The sequence below is a fragment of the Lygodium microphyllum genome, chromosome 14 (assembly GCF_053477565.2).
Source record: "Lygodium microphyllum isolate KBCC chromosome 14, Lygodium_microphyllum_v1.1.10, whole genome shotgun sequence".
NCBI lineage: Eukaryota > Viridiplantae > Streptophyta > Polypodiopsida > Schizaeales > Lygodiaceae > Lygodium > Lygodium microphyllum.
The window spans coordinates 101,144,517-101,161,518 of NC_141148.1; the positions used below are offsets into that span (position 1 = coordinate 101,144,517).

General features: G+C 45.3%; 1 protein-coding gene across 3 annotated transcripts in view; it reads left to right on the plus strand.

The window, feature by feature from the left end:
* The window catches only part of LOC148025907 (uncharacterized), a 166,179-nt gene that overhangs the window by 109,563 nt on the left and 39,614 nt on the right, over positions 1 to 17,002 (plus strand). For all 3 annotated transcript variants that reach the window (XM_087693165.1, XM_087693164.1, XM_087693166.1), the window contains 2 exons: positions 2,273 to 2,440; positions 6,680 to 6,778. In XM_087693165.1, the coding sequence (XP_087549291.1) occupies positions 2,273 to 2,440; positions 6,680 to 6,778 (267 nt within the window). The remainder of the gene's footprint in view (positions 1 to 2,272; positions 2,441 to 6,679; positions 6,779 to 17,002) is intronic.

Consider the following 17,002-nt stretch of genomic DNA (forward strand, 5'->3'; position numbering starts at 1 on the left):
TGGCACAAGTGCAACTATCATAGTGACTTGTGGAACAATACCTTGGGACTTAGAACAAAGAGCTCGACCTATGGTTATAAGGACGTTAAGGAGTGCCACTCTTTCCCCCTCGTTGGTCAGATTGAGCAGAATGTTGACTCTAGGTTACTCATGGACTTCGTGGACTCAGAGGCATTTTTCACAGCCTCTTCACAGATGGGGAGCTGATTGCTAGCACCATTGCTTGGTTTATCTTGACTGCAAGGTGCAGTCATGCCGATAACCTTTAGGATGTCTCCACTTTACTCTCTTTAGGATGTGGCCAAAGATTATTGATACTTTTGATGGTGGTGGGAGAGATAACAAGGTGACTCTGAGAAAATGAGGAGGAGGAGAGATGGTTGCATGCAGTCATGGGTCTTTGGTGCCGTCATTTAGTGCAACACACATGGTCTTGAAATTAATCCACTAGATTGGTTGTTTACTCAACCATTGTATCTATAATGTAGTTAGCCGTCCTTTACATGACTTTTCTACTTTGTATTTTACCTTAGATTTTTGTCCAGGGTGTTATAAATAGATTCTTGTTTTCTTGGGAAGAAAAGTAGAAAAGCAAATCAAAGAGTATTTAGAGAAGGTGTTTATTAAACCATGGAATTTGCCGTGGGCTTCACCTATTTTCTTGGTGAAGAAAAGAGATGGCTCTTTGCGACTTTCTGATAACTGTAGGGCACTAAATAAGGTTATGGCAAATAATAAGATTCCTTTGCCCCCATGTAGAGGGTCTGTGGCTATCTGACAATCCGGTTGTGTGTTTGCAGATTCCACTAGTCCATGGCACCTAATTTTTTAAAGAGAACAATAACACCTCAAAGAAAATACGGCTAAGGTTAAATACAAAAGTACAAGGAACCTTGTTGAGAGTAGCTGAGTACCTCACAAATACAGTGGTTGTGTGAACAACCAATGGAGTGAGCTATAATGCGAGACCATTCGAGGGATAGTATGAAGAGATATGCTAGAGTCCCAGGTCTGCATGGAGACATCTCTCCTCCATATCCTCTTAGAGCCGCCCTACACCCTCTCCTATCTCCCATAGAGAGAGTGAATGAATCTCTGCCCAAATCCTCGAAAAGTTCTTTGTTGTGGATACATCCTGAAGGTTTGTAGCATGGCTGCATGTAGCAGTCCAAATGAACCAGGCAATAATACTAGCAATCAGCTTCCGTTTCTTATGGTATCCCTAGGTCCACTATTGCTTGTGAGTAATTTGGAGTGGGAGTCATGCTCATATGTTGTCCAGTGATGAGGAAAGAAATGCTCCCCTAAACATTCTCATACCCACATGCTGGGCCTCTGTCTGCGAACCATGCTACAGTCCTCCCAAGTTGTGACCATAGTCTTTGTTGTGCCATGAAAGATTATCTTGAGGGCTCTCCTCCATACCTCCTGGGCTTTGGGACAGGTCCATAGGCAGTGTCTCTGTGTCTCCTCTGGCCCAGCACATCTCTGTCCATAAGAGTTAAAGTTACTTGCACTCAATATCTCAATTGACTTATGCAATGTGTGTCTATGCTTGATTCAAAAATTGGACGTGTCACTGCCAGCCAGGTCCATGCCAAGCCAAGAACCAACTGCTAAAGCTCTTATGTACTGATAGCCATAGGAAGAGGGGTATCTTCCTGGGCCTAAAGCTATCATCTAGCTTCCTTCAAAAGTCTCATAAAAAATGATCTAAAATGCCCTGTCTATGCCAATGGGAGGTGGCTGTTGACTCTGCTCTGATCGTGCTCATCTGAAACCCACGACAGCTAATTTATTAAGAGTTACTCTGATATGTTCTTTCTTGGAATCTAATGTTTTGTGATAGGTTGAATAAAAACTTAGGGCAAAAGTTTAATCTTTACTACATAAAGATTTGAAAATATTGCAAGTCTGTATTTAACCTACCTGATATATGGTTTGAAACTTTTCATTGACTGTTAGGCTTACTATCATTTGGCTATTGATACTTAACAATATATTCACATGGGCATTTTGAGGAGGCTGATATGCTCATTTGGCTATTGATACTTACCATATATTCACATGGGCACTTTGAGGAGATTGATATGCTCGTTACTGATTTACATGCCTCAAAGAAAGTGGCATGGCTTGTTGACATATATATTTATTTTAATTATCTTACTGTTCATAAAGTTTTGTTGTTGTGTAAGGCTGTACTTTTAGGATTCTAGTATGACTTTGAGGATGTATAATGCATGTTGATATTTCTCTTATGTTTTTTGTCTAGGCTCGACCACCCATTCTGTCAAAGCTAAGCTTGATGCAGTATCAGAAACTGTTAGGTCGTGTAATATTTCCATGGAAGTTGCTACCAAGGCATGGAACCATTGCTGCTGACACAGATTGCTACCCTTTTGGGACACGCATGTTTGTTCCTGGTTATGGCTGGGGCGAGGTCTTTCCTTATTCCTTTTTTTTTTTTTTGAGAGAGGGAGGGAGGACTTGATTTGTATTAGTCTCGTGTAAATAATAGAAATGGTGTGCACGAATGGGAGGATGGAGCAACAGAGGGGAAGAGAGAGAGAGTGGGAGGGGGATGGGAAGGGGGTGGTAGGCAGAGAGATAAGAAACAAAAAATAAGGAAGGTATATTAATGTCTGCTGAAGGCCAAACTGACGTATGAGACGTGAGTATGTAGTACAAGTGAAATGTTGTCTCATCTTTTTCTTCTTTCCTTTTTTTGGGGGGGGGGGAGAGATAAAGGAAGAAGGTTTCTATTTGACATCTCTAAAAAGTGAGAATGGCCTATGAGATAAAGTTATGAGTACATATGACCATGTCATCTCGACTTAAGAACAACAATGAAAATAAAGACCACCAGGTATGTTTATGCTGGAAGTGCTACTGTCATGTACAAAAATGGTCTCTCCATTATCCCATAGCTCACTTCAGCATCATGAGGACTTACAATGAAGCCATGATAAAAGAGTCACACGATCTGTTAGCCAGTAGATTAGAATTAAAGGTGGAACATTATTGGTCATATTGTAGCTTGGCATGTCGTGCAAAGAGGCAATCAAGTACTGGAAGACCTTGCAGGATAGAGTAAAGTACTAGAGATTATTCATCATAATAAAAGCTTAGCATTTCTGAAAGGTGACACACATATGAGCATTAGAGACTCCAAAGATGCTTGCTACCAAAGTAGTGGCGAGCTTAGGAGCGAGCTTAGGAATAATAAGTTGTCCTTGTTTGGTTTCCTTACGTGCTACAGAAAAAACATTTCCAAAAAGGTTTGAAGGTCAAATGTAGAAGCTATAAAATCAAAATAAGGTATCCAAATGCAACAGATATAGCAAGTGTGGAACAGAAGCAAAAGAACAAAAGTTCAGGGCAAACACCATCGGTACCACCAGGGCATCTATTAGCCAGGCTGAGAGGTGGCACTCTGTGCATTGATAGAATCGGGCCGCTTGTGCGAGGGGCCACTCGATCATGTCCATTGGAGCTCTCCACTGCAAGGGGGCTTGAAAGATAATGCTCAGATGTGGGACCTCGGCCCCAACCCACCAATTGATATCCATCATGCAACTTGGCCATTGCTGAGAGAAAAGTGTCAGTCCTCCTTCCATCCACTGGGAGATGTGATCTGCTACCTGGCTCTTCACCTCCTCTATCTGAGGCATTGTCCAGTCTCCCGTATGAGAGGTCTGAAGGAAGAAAGCGTAGTTTGGTCCATCCGGTGATGCTAGTAGATAGATCTTGCCGCTCCTTGACTTGCGTACCATGAAAATTCCCACTTTCAAGGGTAGTGGGAACTCTTTGCACTCCGCAACTCTCAGTTAGGACGACGACCCGTTGTGAAAAAACTACTGTGGTAGTAGCTGTGCCTGTCTCGGGAAGGTGTGCCGAGCAGCGTGGATAGATGAATTGGTGGCTGTGTGTGGGGGGGGGCGGAGGGGGCGGCTCAACTGCCTATGAGTGGAGGATGCCGGCATATGGGGCTCCTCACCTCTTGTAGGAGGGAGGGGGGATGGGTGGGAGGTGGGTTGCCTATAGAACTGGATGGGGATAAGGGGGGGTGGTTGGCGGGGGTGATGGTGGGGAGGGGGAGGACCGAGGGATGGAGGGGTCAGAAGCACAAGGCGGATTGGGGGGGGGGGGGCGGTAGCTCTCGAGGGAGGGGATGTGGGCTAAGGTCAAAGGGGGGACCGTGGGAATGGGGGGGGGGGAACGGTGTGGGGGGTGTGGGTCCCCAGGTGAGGTGGCCTGTGACACCTCCATGGGCGGTGGATGTGTAGGCCTGTGGTCCTGCCAAGTGGGGCGGGGAGGGGGGGGCTGTGTGGCATTCTGCCGGGGGGGGACGCTCGCTCTTTTGCCCCTTGCTGCCGTGGCTTTGTCTGAGGGGCAGACTGCAACCCCCCCGCCGTCTCTCTCTCTCTCTCGTCTCTGGACCCGTGTAAAGCCATCCGCATCCACTTGTGGGCCTGACGGCGAGGCCACCTTGGCTCCGAAGCGTGTGCAATCTGCTGCATGATGCCCAAAGTCACGGCAACGCAGGCATTGGGTGCCCGGTCACGATAACCTGTTGTCTGAAAGAGTGTCCTCCTGCCTCAATCTCCAGAAATTGTGGTATATTCTGTCTCTTTCATTGCCACCCATACCTTTGGGACACTTGCCGTTGTTATTGTGTCTGCGAAAGAAGCGAGAAGGATGGTGCTAAAGAGTCGTCCAAAGTCTTTCACTAATTGGCGGTACCCTATTGCCAGTCCAGGGAAGAGTAGGGTGACCGAGTGTCTAAGGAAATTGTTGTGGAGCGCGAATGCCTCCACTGTGAAGCCACTGTATGAGGGGACCATGTAGATGACCCCCTTTGTGGAAGCATAGGGTGCACTAGCTAGTAGCTCACGGGCTGCATCTGCTGAAGTGAGTGTACCATGAAGATCCGTCGACCCATGAGAACCGCCTCCACAATCTGCGCCGTGTCGATGCGCAAAGTGGATTGAAGCCAGTCCAGAAGCTGCGCCCTAGCTGGGGAATGTCCTACTACCTGACAAAAGATCGCTGTTTCCTTTAGCTCCAACTCCGTGGCACGAACGGCTAAGAGCTCTTCCTCAGAGAGGATGACGCACAAGGTGTTTGATTGGGGGGCACTATCAGAATGCACAAAGGTTCCCATTGCACGACTGCGCTGAGAATCTACCAAACACTTTGCTGTGATGCCGGCAGGGGGGTGTTGCTGCAGATAGAGGGGGCAACCGGGGGGGGGGGGGGGTTTGTGTTTTCCCGGCAGTGGAGGGGTGCTGGACTCCACGTATGGTTGGCTCCCTACGAGGACACGCGGGTGGCCTATTGGGTGGAGCTGCCAGGCGAGAAAGGCTTGGACAGCGTGGCGGAGGAGCTGTGCGGGTGGGGGCGTATGTCTGGAGAGTTTGGGCTGCAGCACGATGGATGTCAAGTTGGAGGCAGAGGGTGTGACGTTAGGCGGCTAGAGGAGGGGATGCGAAGGCAGTTAGGCGGGGGGGGGGGGGGGGGGAGGGAGGATGCGTGATGGCATGTCGGGCAGGGAGAGTGTGGCGTGAAAGACGGGCAGGAACGCTAGGGGAGGGGGTGTGATTGGCGGACAGAGGCGTTGAGGGAGGGGGTGCGATGGTAGGCAGGCCAGGGGGTGGGCGATGCGATGGCGTGAGATGGCAGGCAGTAGCGTGTTGGCAGGGAGCGTAGGAAGATAAGTGCTATTCGGCTATTTCTACACATGATACCTTTTAAAACATGATTTGTCATTCATTTTTTTGTCATAGGTTGCTATATCCATTGGGACGAACATGTGGGGGGTTTGTAAGTCATCTCATGGGCTACATGTTGATGCCCTTTGATCCATGGTCCGTGTTCCCTAGGTATTTAAACTAATTGTTTCCCCTAATGTCCTAGGCACTAAGTTAGGGTTTTATTTGGGGTGTCCTATGATGGTTAAGCCGTTAGGGTTTCGTTTTATTATAAAAAGACACTTTGTGCGTCATTAGCGTGCAAATGTGGCATTATTCATTTTGGTTGCCTTGAGCATTGTATTCTCTCACTCAATAATACATTGCCTCTCATTTTGTGATTAAGTTATTGTGTATCAATTAATTCATTATCTTTCATTCTCCATCAATTAATTGTGCAATTACTTTACACTTGGGCCAACAACAATGTTGATAAAACTTGAGGATTATAAGATATACTCTCAAAGCATGAACTTATGAAGCTGTTATATCCTTTCAGAAGATACATTTATGAAGTTTTACACTTTGCAACATATTGGATATATAATGAACTGTTCTGCTTTTTATAAGTAGGTGAGTACTTGTTACACTTTGCCAACATATTGGATGTGTAAGAACTGTTTTGGCTTTTATAAGTAGGTGAGTATGCAATCTTGTCATGGGTTGAGCTTTACGTAGAACTCTTCTTTATCTGGTCACATTATTTTCTTTTAGCTTAGGGCAGCAACATATGATATATGCAACGATTTTATGAATATATATGAATTGTGAATTCTTTAAACACTTATTCTATCCCTGATTGAATCAACAAAATATACCATCTATTTTTATAATCTAGTTGTGATGGAATTCCATACCTTGTGTTGAGGGGTCTACAGTGACATGTTTAACTTCTACTATTGTTAACAGACAATCTCACTTTTTTGTAGGTTGAAGATAGAGGCAGTTCAATAAAGGGGCCAAAACGAATTGATCTTTACCACAGATCACACAAAGATGCATTGATGTGGGGACGGAGAAAAGTTTCAGTGAGTCTTGGTTGTCTGTGTCTAATGTTTGTAAAAGATTTTCAGTTCACTTATAGTTCTAGTGAGACTTAAATTGTCTAAGTTTTTCTTTTGCATGTATGTATGTGCGTAGGTGTGCACATGCCCCTGAATGAGTTGCAGCCTTATGTAGGACATAATGATCTGCAAGGAAGATGGATGGTTATGCAATGCATGTTGCAGGCTGAAACATATGAGTTTGCTGCAGCATATGCTTCTCAGATATCAGGGCATTGTGCACAAATCTGGGAAGCTATGAGGCAGTATTGAGAGGTTGCCCTGAGGATGGAGATTTGCAAAGATCATCATTTGAAGCTGGGGAGATGTTAGAGTATGGCAGATTTTTCATTGCACTAGGGAGTACACATAGGATGGTCACTTTTAATGGCACGTCACGATGGCCAGGTTCAAGAGGGCTCACATGCTGGAATCCCAAGGGGGGATCGAGTACAATGGAAAATCTGATGGGGGGACCCTCTTTGCTGCCTGATGTCAGTGACTTTACCCCCTCAGGTAGACCTACTGGTTCAGCAGCGGATTATGCATACTTTGAGTTTCACAGTGACAGGTGGGTGCCTTAGATACTAGTTTCTACATGAGATGGCCTTAGATACTAGTTTCTACATGAAATGGCCTGGGTATAGAGGTGTGTAATATATGATGAATTGTTCACTATGGACCTAATGGACCTACACTGCTCTTGGGATGAGATAACAACAAAGTTGGAAGGAGTTTTGCATGCATCGGCAGTACATGCCTTCCATCATAATATGATTTCTTTTCTGAAATACTCTTCCATAGAACAATCGGTACAATGGTGAGTAGTTAGAGACATGGACATAGTTGAAGTGTGAGATAGCTACTAGGGCTACCATACATAGGCAAGATTGGTTGACATTTTGATGCCTAGTGTGGAGAAAAAAGCGTGCATATTTGTCCAAAGTAGAGGCAAAGATATACCAACTGTTCTTGGGTTTGGACAACAAGAGTGTATATGTCATGAGGATATGTATTTTTGAAACCTTACTTAACATGTGGATTGATTTTTAATCGCATGATTAAGTAAATGTTGCACATGTGAGGTGCAATTGGGGTTAAAGTAAATTTACGAGCCTGAGACCCAAGAAAATCATGGGATGTCAAAGGCAAAAGTTGCTATAAGTTATGTTGCACAAGTACTTGGTGGTATCTGGTGTCAATTGTTGGCTTAGGTCATTCATTTGGCCATAAGTGTCAGTTGGTGGCACTAGAGATGTGATGTTCAATGGTACCTAATGCTGATCTGACCTTGGCCATAAGTGTCAGTTGGTGGCACTAGAGATGTGATGTTCAATGGTACCTAATGCTGATCTAATGGTCAAAGATGGCACAGAGAGACTCGGGAGTGGAAGATGCCTAGCCAATTTAATTATTGGCTAGTCAGATTATTTTTCTAGGCACTGAAATAATTATTAGATTAATTTTCAGTAATTAAAGATTGAAAATTAATATTTAATGATGGATAATGTTGGAAAAACCATTTGGAAAGGCTGTCACTTGGCAAACTTGCCCATACAGGCTGGTAAAAGGCTGAAGAAGAGGAAAAACGAGATCATTTCTTGTTGTAGCAAATATGGGAGAGCTGTGAGTAGCCATGGCCAGCCTATTTTCAGCCATTGCAGCTAGCCACGAGTGAGTTTTGAGGAGACGATTGCAGATTTGGACTCTCCACAGCTCGGCGATTGCATCCATGTACAAGGTGACAGCTGATTTGGATGTCTCAGCTGTAGGCGATAGCATTTAATGCTGTTGTGGTAGGGCAATAGCTGCATTTGACTGATTTTCAGTCATTCTTCACAGCAAAACTCTGAATTTTCTCTCTATAGCTTTCTCTCTCATCTCCGAGCCATTTCATAGCCTTGCTCCGAAGATCTCAGCATTTGGACCCTTGGAGGTTGAGAAATTGCAAATTTCTCTGTCGTAAACCCTAATTCACAACAGAGAAATTTGCCTCGGGAAGCGTGCCAAAAATGGGAAGCTCTAAGACTTGAAATTTTCAGGGCTGAATGTGAATTTCAGCTAAATTCAGGTGGAGGACTAGCCAACCATTGAATTTGGGGCATTTCGATCGTCTATGAAGTGGGTGAAAGCCAATAAAGTGCCCGAATCAAGGGGCAAATCAGATTGAAGACTTGCTGTTCACTTTGGACAGCAAGGGGAGTTTGGATTGCGAAGGGGATTGGGAGAATCCCATTGTAAGCCAACTTCTTCTTTGATTAAGCGAAAGAAATACTAAAAGGGGCGCCAATTTTGGAGCCAATCGGATGTGCATTGTCCAAGATTAGTAGGTAAATTTGTATTTTCAGATTTGCATTTATTGTTTGCTGCTGTAATTAGGTTGTAATCAGGGATTTACCACCCATTCACGGAAGGAAGAATGGTTTCATGGTTCTATTGCGGGGAACCATCAAATCCTTTGAATTGGTGGGCCCATGGTACTTGATTGTAAATTGGGATTATTGCATTATTGCTGAAATTATTCTCAGCAATGAATTACAAGAAGCATGTCTTCACATGGTGATACAGGATCAAGTGGAGAGGATGCATCACTCCTTGGTCAATCACGTGGTAAAGGGGGAAATGCAATGATTGATGTTGGGTATGGTTCTCAGCATGGACAGCATGCTAAAAATGTGGGAAATGACCCAAATGTTGGCACTTCAATGCATAAAGAGGCTGATCACCAGCAAAAGGGGCTGAAGAATTTGATGATAGCTCCAAGGATGGAACTTGTACAACAGCAAATCTTTTTGCTAAATTGGCAAAGGATCCCTAGTTTACTTGATTCTTGAATGCCCCAAAGAAGGACAACAAAGCAAAGAGAAGAAGACACCTATAGCTTTGGGACAGCCACAAGAATTGAAGGAAATGCCTATGCTTTCTTTAGAAGAGCTCAAAATGCCTAATGAGCATAAACAGTTGGTATCCGTGGAGCAGCAAGTGCAAATGCATGGCCAACTTGGTAGTGCCAATCCATGGTGACATGGGCAGCAAGGCGATTATGCACATGCAAGCATGGGACATCAAGGATACTTTGGTGGTGGTACCATTTTTCATGCTATGGTTGGACAGGCACCACATACGGGAATGTATGGCACAAATCCCTATGGTATGTAGCAGCCAGTGCATGGCTCACAACACCCAATGTATCCGGGTATTGCAAGTGGAATGTCTAATTGTATATATGGCAGCATAGACATGATGCCTGGGGCATAAAGCGAGCCATATGAATATGTATTGGCACCCCCAGGGATTGTTGGAGCACAGGGATTTGGTGTTGGTCATGTAGGTGCTTCAGATAGTGCTGGTTTTTATGCAAATATAGCCAATGCACCCTTTTTGCAGCAGCCCATTTATGATAACTTGATTCCCATAGGTCCGTCGAAGGACTATGATGAAGGTGGCAAAAGCATGAAGTTTGAGCCTTTGAGTGGTGCACAAGATAGGCTGAAAGCACTTGTTTTTATTTAGTAGTTGGATCAGCCTATTCTAGAGGCAACTTCACACAGAGGTATCTAAGATACGCAAGGCAGCCACATTTTTGAAGGGAAATGCATTGCAGTGGTGGTTTATACTTCTTATTCAAGGAAGGCACCTACTACTTGGGTCCAATTCAAGCAAATGTTTGCTTCAAATTGGTTGACAAGTACCTTTGAAGTAGACATTATGACAGCTTGGAATCAGTTGAATTCCAAAGACTACAAGAACTTGGATCAGTATAATAAGAAGTTTTGGGATGCATTGCTGCTAGTTACTTTTTATTGCACAGTACCTCTCCATGAGCAGGTGGAGAAGTATATTTGTGGTTTGCCAAAGGGTATTCGGGATTTTTGCATTAAGTCCACTGTTTCCAGCATGTCTCAACTTATAGAAACTGCTACTACAGCTGACACATTGCTGCATGGAAAGGATGCAGGATTCCACGATGATGATGCCAAGTCACATGTCAAAGAGGCAAAAGACTAAGGAAAAGGGTAAATCTGAAAATAAAGCTGAAAATCAGGGCAGATCTGAAAATAGGGCTGGAAAGAGGAATAGATTGCAGAGAAAGAGTGGGAAAAGTGATGCACGGCGTAAGTAGCTGATGGCTGCAAATAAATGCTATATTTGTGAATAGGAAGGGCATATGGCACACAGCTGTCCTAATAAACAGCAAGCTGAAATGGATGATAATAAGAGAAAGAAATGCAAAACCACTGTTGGTTTAGTGCTTGATGTAGTGGCAGATCAACCTAATCAAGATAGTACTGAACTTTGTAGGACATGGGGCAAAATCAGAGATGAGCGTGTATTGATTTTTCTTGATCCAAGGGCATGGTCAAATTTCATCTCTCTTGATATGGCAGCCCGTTTAGGCATCTGAGAGGATGAGATGGGGTCCGTGGGTGAGATTGGTATGACATGCAAGGGACATGCAGAGCTGGTCACTCCTATCATTGGAAAGCTTCGTTTGCACATTCAAAGTTATGTGGACAGTGAAGAGTTCTTTATTGCTCCATTGGAAGGATGTGATGTCTTGCTTGGTATGCCTTGGTGTCATCGTGTGCATGTAGTGATTGATACTCATGATAAGATTGTGACCCTCTTCCATAGAGGCAAAGTTCATACTTTGGATGTAAAATTGAAAGGGGAATTTGTCCCTATTGTATCCGCTTCTGCTATTTCCAAAGTAATCAAAAACCATCTTTCAGCTTACTTAGTTTTCACTAAGGATAAAAGTGATAATGGAAATGTCTATGATTAGCTTTGCAATGGCCAGAGGCATGATCATTTCGTACTTCGAGAGGGTTTTTTGATGATGCATGGATGACTGTGTGTCACAAAGCAGTTAGAGGGCCAAGGTGATGATTGAGAGTCATGCTCCTCCTTATGCGGGTCATAGGGGTATTGATGCCACAGTTAAGATAGTTGAGCACTTCTTTTATTGGCCAGCTTTGAGGCATGATGTTAAGCATTTGTTAGGACATGCATAGTATGTCAGAAAGTTAAGTATGATAGGCAAAAGATACCAGGTTTATTGCAGCCCTTGCCTATTCCCGATAGGCCTTGGCAGAGCATTGCTATGGATTTTATCTTTGAGCTTCCATGCACACCTACAAGAAATGATGGGATATGGACTATCATATGCAAGTTCAGTAAGCATGCCCACTTCATTCTAGTGAGGAAAAAGATAAAGGCTAATCATATGGCACGGCTTTTTATGCAGCATGTGTTTAAGTATCATGGTATGCCAAAGTCGATCATTAGTGATCGTGATCCACAGATGACAAGTTTGTTTTGGAAAGGATTGTTTGAGAACATGGGCACAACGTTGAAATTCTCTTCATCCTTCCATCCACAAACTCATGGTCAGTTTGAGGAGGTTAATTCCATAGTGTTAGATCTTTTGAAGTGCTATGTATCAGACCACAAAGCACAGTGGGAACAGTATTTGCCGTTGGTTGAGTTTGCATACAACAACACAGTGCATAGTTCCACTGGTAAGGCTCCTTTTGAGGTGGTAGAGGGTGGTAAGAAAGTACCCCCTATTTTGCACATAAAAGATAAGATCTTTGAGACTGATCGCTATGTGGAAAGCATGGATGCAGCTTATCAGAAGGTCAAGTATGCGCTTCAAAGATCACAGGATAAGCAAAAGAGAGCAGCTGATCGTCATAGGCGTGCTTTGCACTTTGCGGAGGGTGATTATGTATTGCTGCGATTTGAAAAGGCACGGCTGAAAAAGATGAAGGGCAAAGAGTGATTGTATCCAAAGCTATCTATGAGATACTATGGGCCATTTCAAGTGTTGGAGAGAATCAGTGATGCATGCTATAGGCTGAAATTGCCTCCACACTAGCGGATACACGATGCCTTTCATGTGAGCTTGCTTAGACCTTTTCATGGAGATGTGCCAGAGGATGTATCTGCTGAAATTCAGCAGGAGGTTGAAAAGCTCGATGAAATATTGGTACCAGATCAGATTTTGGCACACAAAGAGAGGAAGATCAGGGGTAAGGGTTCCAGAAGGTACTTGGTGTGAAAGATACAAAGCCCATACCAAAGTTTCTGGAGATTGAGATAGGCAGACACTCCTTTAGGCATTAGGTTATTGTGACTGGGCAGCCAGGGTGGTGCATGCGATGCCATGAATTTGGGCATTAGCAGGCAGCAGATTGTATGTACTTCGGAGCCAAGGCGGCTCCGCCGGCAGGTCTGTAGGTGGATGTTGACGATTTTACAAGGTTCTAGGGAGACGACAAAGAGGGAGACGGCAGAGGGGGGTCTCAGTCAGTCTCTCAGACTTAGTCAGAGCAGCAGAGAGCAGGAGGGCATGCGACGGACCCTCGGTAGAGCATCCCACAGCACCCCCCAGCTTGTCCCACCCAGCAGGATTACAGACCTCCACCTCTACCACCTATAGAGGCGTCACGGGCTCCCCCACCAGAGATCCCACAGCCCCCAGACCCACCCCCTCAGGGATCTTCCTCTGACGCCATCCCATAGCCCCCCCCTTCCACGGCCACTTGCCGCCCCCCCACACCCGCCTCCTACCTCTGATCACCCCACCACCCCGCAATGTGCCTCCTTCCCACCCCCCCGATCAGTCACCGTGATCCTCACCCAGTACATGTAAACCCCTCCCCCCCTTTCCCACCCATCCCCTCCCTTTCCATAGGGGATGGCGAGCCTCATACGCCTATATCTTCTCCTCATCAACAGCCTTGCCGCCCCTTCCCCTCCCCCCCCAACCACCACCACAGCCACTAGCTCATTTGACCCAACCGCGCGCCACACTTTCCCTAGACAGGCATAGAAACTCCCATAGGAGTTTTTTCATAGTTGTCCCTGGTCCTACTTGAGAGTTGTGGAGCGTGGAGAGTTTGCACTATCTTCGGAGGTGGGGATCTTTGTGGTCCGCAAGTCAAGGAGCGACAAGGTCCATTTACTAGCACCATTGGAAGGACCAAACTATTCTTTCTTCCACTTCAGACCTCTCATTTAGGAGACTGAACGATGAATAGATAGAGGAGGAAGTGAAGGGATAGGTTGTAGACCACATCTCCCAGTGGATGGGAGAAGGAGGACTAGTACTCTTTTCCCAGCAATGGCTAGGGTGCATGATGGACATTATTTGGTGGGCTGGAGGCATAGCAGCTAAGAAACACGTTTATTTGAGTTTAAAACTTACGAAATGTTTCTTAAAGTACGAAACGTTTCTAAGAGTAAAAAACGTGGGTGTTTTTATTTTTTTTAAATTTTTTAGTGAGTTGGAACTCAAAACATGGTTTTTTTGACAAAAACTATTGGGCAATGTTAAACATGATGATGATGATGTGTAATGACTCGTGAGGGCTCAAGATTTTGGATAAGAGAGTGATTTTTTTTGTGATTTTGTTTAGTTATTGGACTTTGTCAATCTAGTATCTATTTTTGTCTTGAGATTTGAATATTATACAACTTTAGTCTCATTTATGAGTTATTTATGATATAGTACGATTCATTCTCGATTTTGACATTTTGTCAGTTTGTTTTTAATTGAGAATCTTGATGTTGTAACTTGACTCAATCCATATTATAGATAGGCTATCTACATGTTAATTTGAATTTTCTGTGTGATATGTATGAATCATAATGTTTGAGTTCTAAACCATAGTATAGCTTGTCCAAAGACTAACTTTGACATAAGTGACAATCAATAATGGATCATGGATATGTAACATATAATGTGACACTATTATCACTCAAGCTCAATTAACCATTCTTTGTTTAAGAGAGAGTTCCATAGAGGTTTAGAACCTCTTTTCCCAATCAAAACTATTAAAAATCCCTATATAAAAAAACCCGGGTTTCTTATTTTACCCCCTCTTGAAAAATACTTAACGAAACACGTTTCTGACGTTTTGTTTCTAAATGTTTTTAACGTTTTTGGCTGCTATGGTTGGAGCTGAGGTCCCACATCAGAGCATCATTTTTCGAGCCCGTCCATCTAGGAGAGCACTAATGGATGTGATTGAGTGGCCCGTCCTAGAGGCTGTGCGCTTCTACCAATGTACATAGTCAGTGTACATAGTCACGCCTCTCAGCGTGCTGGCTGATAGATGCCCTGGTGGTACCGCCTGGAGCATCTATTATCCCCATGGTCTCGAGAGCCACCATGGGGGAATGGAGTTCACCTTCTAGGCCTGCGGCAAAGCGCATTCGCATGCCCCATAGCTCTTCTTCTTCATCAGCAGTCTCCACACCGAATAGATGCCTATTCGGTTCAGTCACAGGCTTCCCCATAAGTTTACATCTAGCATCCTAGAATGTGAACAACCTCCACTACAGTGGGGCCTGTGGTTCCAGGAAGTTGATTGTCCGGCAGGAGTTGTAGCCTGCCCTTGCTGGACGAATCGCCATCTTACTTCTGTAGGAGCACAAGCTCATCCCCGCCTAGGCTGAGCGAGTAGGGAAGGTACTTTCAATCAACTCACACACCTACTGGGAGTACTCTATCAGTGCCCATGGTAGGAGTGGAGGCGTATGCACCTCTATTGGCCCGAGGCTTACCGTCTATGTGCGTGACCATGGGACGATAGTGAAAGGGAGGGTCCTATGGATTAGACTGGACATGGGGGACTCATGCCTTGGAGTCCTCAATGTCTATGCTCCTATAGAGGTTAGAGCATGCAACAGGTTTTGGATGGAGATTGCAGTAAGACTTCTAGAGGTGGACTCTGGGATTGTTGGAGGAGACTTCAACAACATGGAAACCCTAGAGGACCAGCCGGGCAAAGGCAGAGACTACCATGGTATGGCAGGGGAGGAGTAGGAGGCATGGGAAGTCTTCCTCGCAGTAGGAGCACGTGATACTTAGTGGGACTCAACTTTTCATAGGAGGGAGAGGTCGGTGGACTTCTCTTGGGGGTACATGCCGCTCTGGCCGGAGCTCTTCTGGAACGGGTTGGACCAGTTTTATGTGGGAGAGTGGGGGTGCTCTTGAGGAGGTCAGGTATGGCAGTTGGCTGGCACCACATTGTCGTCCCGGTTCTCCTCACACTCCATGCTCCAGCTTCAGCTCTCGACACGCAATCTTGTCGGATCCCTGACTTGATCTATTGGAGGGAGGAGGTGAGGAGTGTTGGGTATTTGACTCACGCCTCACTTACGCCTACGCTCATATGGGAGTGTCGGTGATCAGTAGGACACTAGGGCACTTTTTACTCTCGGTAGGAGAGGTTTTTTCCTCCAGACTTATAGTCTTATTTTCGTATGTGCTTATGTGCTTATGTTACACACTTATGGGCACTTACCGTGTGTCGGGTGTGAACACCCCCTACAACCCTAAGGTTTAAGGGTTGTACTTTGTACTTTCATGTTACACTCTGTCAGACTATTGGATTGGGTGTCGTGCTTCACTCTGCCTCTCTCACTCTCACACTGTCTACTGCACTCTCAGCTGCATCTCGATCCTATCTCCCACCCCTCACATTTGGTATCAGAGCTTAGGCTCTGTTCAGCTGAGGCCCTGTTCAGCTTAGCTCCATTCAGCATTCAGGAATCTCTGCTCAGGTCCAGCCTCAACCTTCACAAGGAGACGCCCTGCTCCTCTGCTTTGCACAGCAGCGCCTCATCCTCAGCAGCTCGACCTGCTCCTCCTCCAGCTCGTCTGCCTGCCAGCACCGCCTACTCCTGCTCGTCACCAGCGTGTCCCCTGCAGCTCGCCACCGCCTGTCAGTTCGCCAGTGCGCAGCTCCAGACGCCCTCAGCGCCACCCGTCTGTGTCAACGTTGACTTTGCAGCTCCACGGCAGGTACCCGCCTGACTGCCCTGCCTGCCTGCGACCTGTGACCAGCGTCTGCCCTGTCCACGTCAGACCGACTGCCCTGCCTGCCTGCGACCTGACCAGCATCTGTCCTGTCCACGTCAGGTAATTTTTTTTAAAAAATTATCCTTTTATTCCAGAATAAATTTCTGGCAGAGGGGGTTCCTACGCAAACAGGCATAGACTTCAGAATACGTGTCTGGGACACGGCTGATGCAAATTTCTGGGCACATTCATCAGAAATTTTGGGGCTTTTATGAATTTTGAGGACAGTTGCATATGAACTGCAGTTACAGTCACAGAAAGACTGTTTTGAACACATTTGAGGCAGAAATTTTGGGGATTTTGATATTACAGTGTTACTGAGCACTGTTTGCACC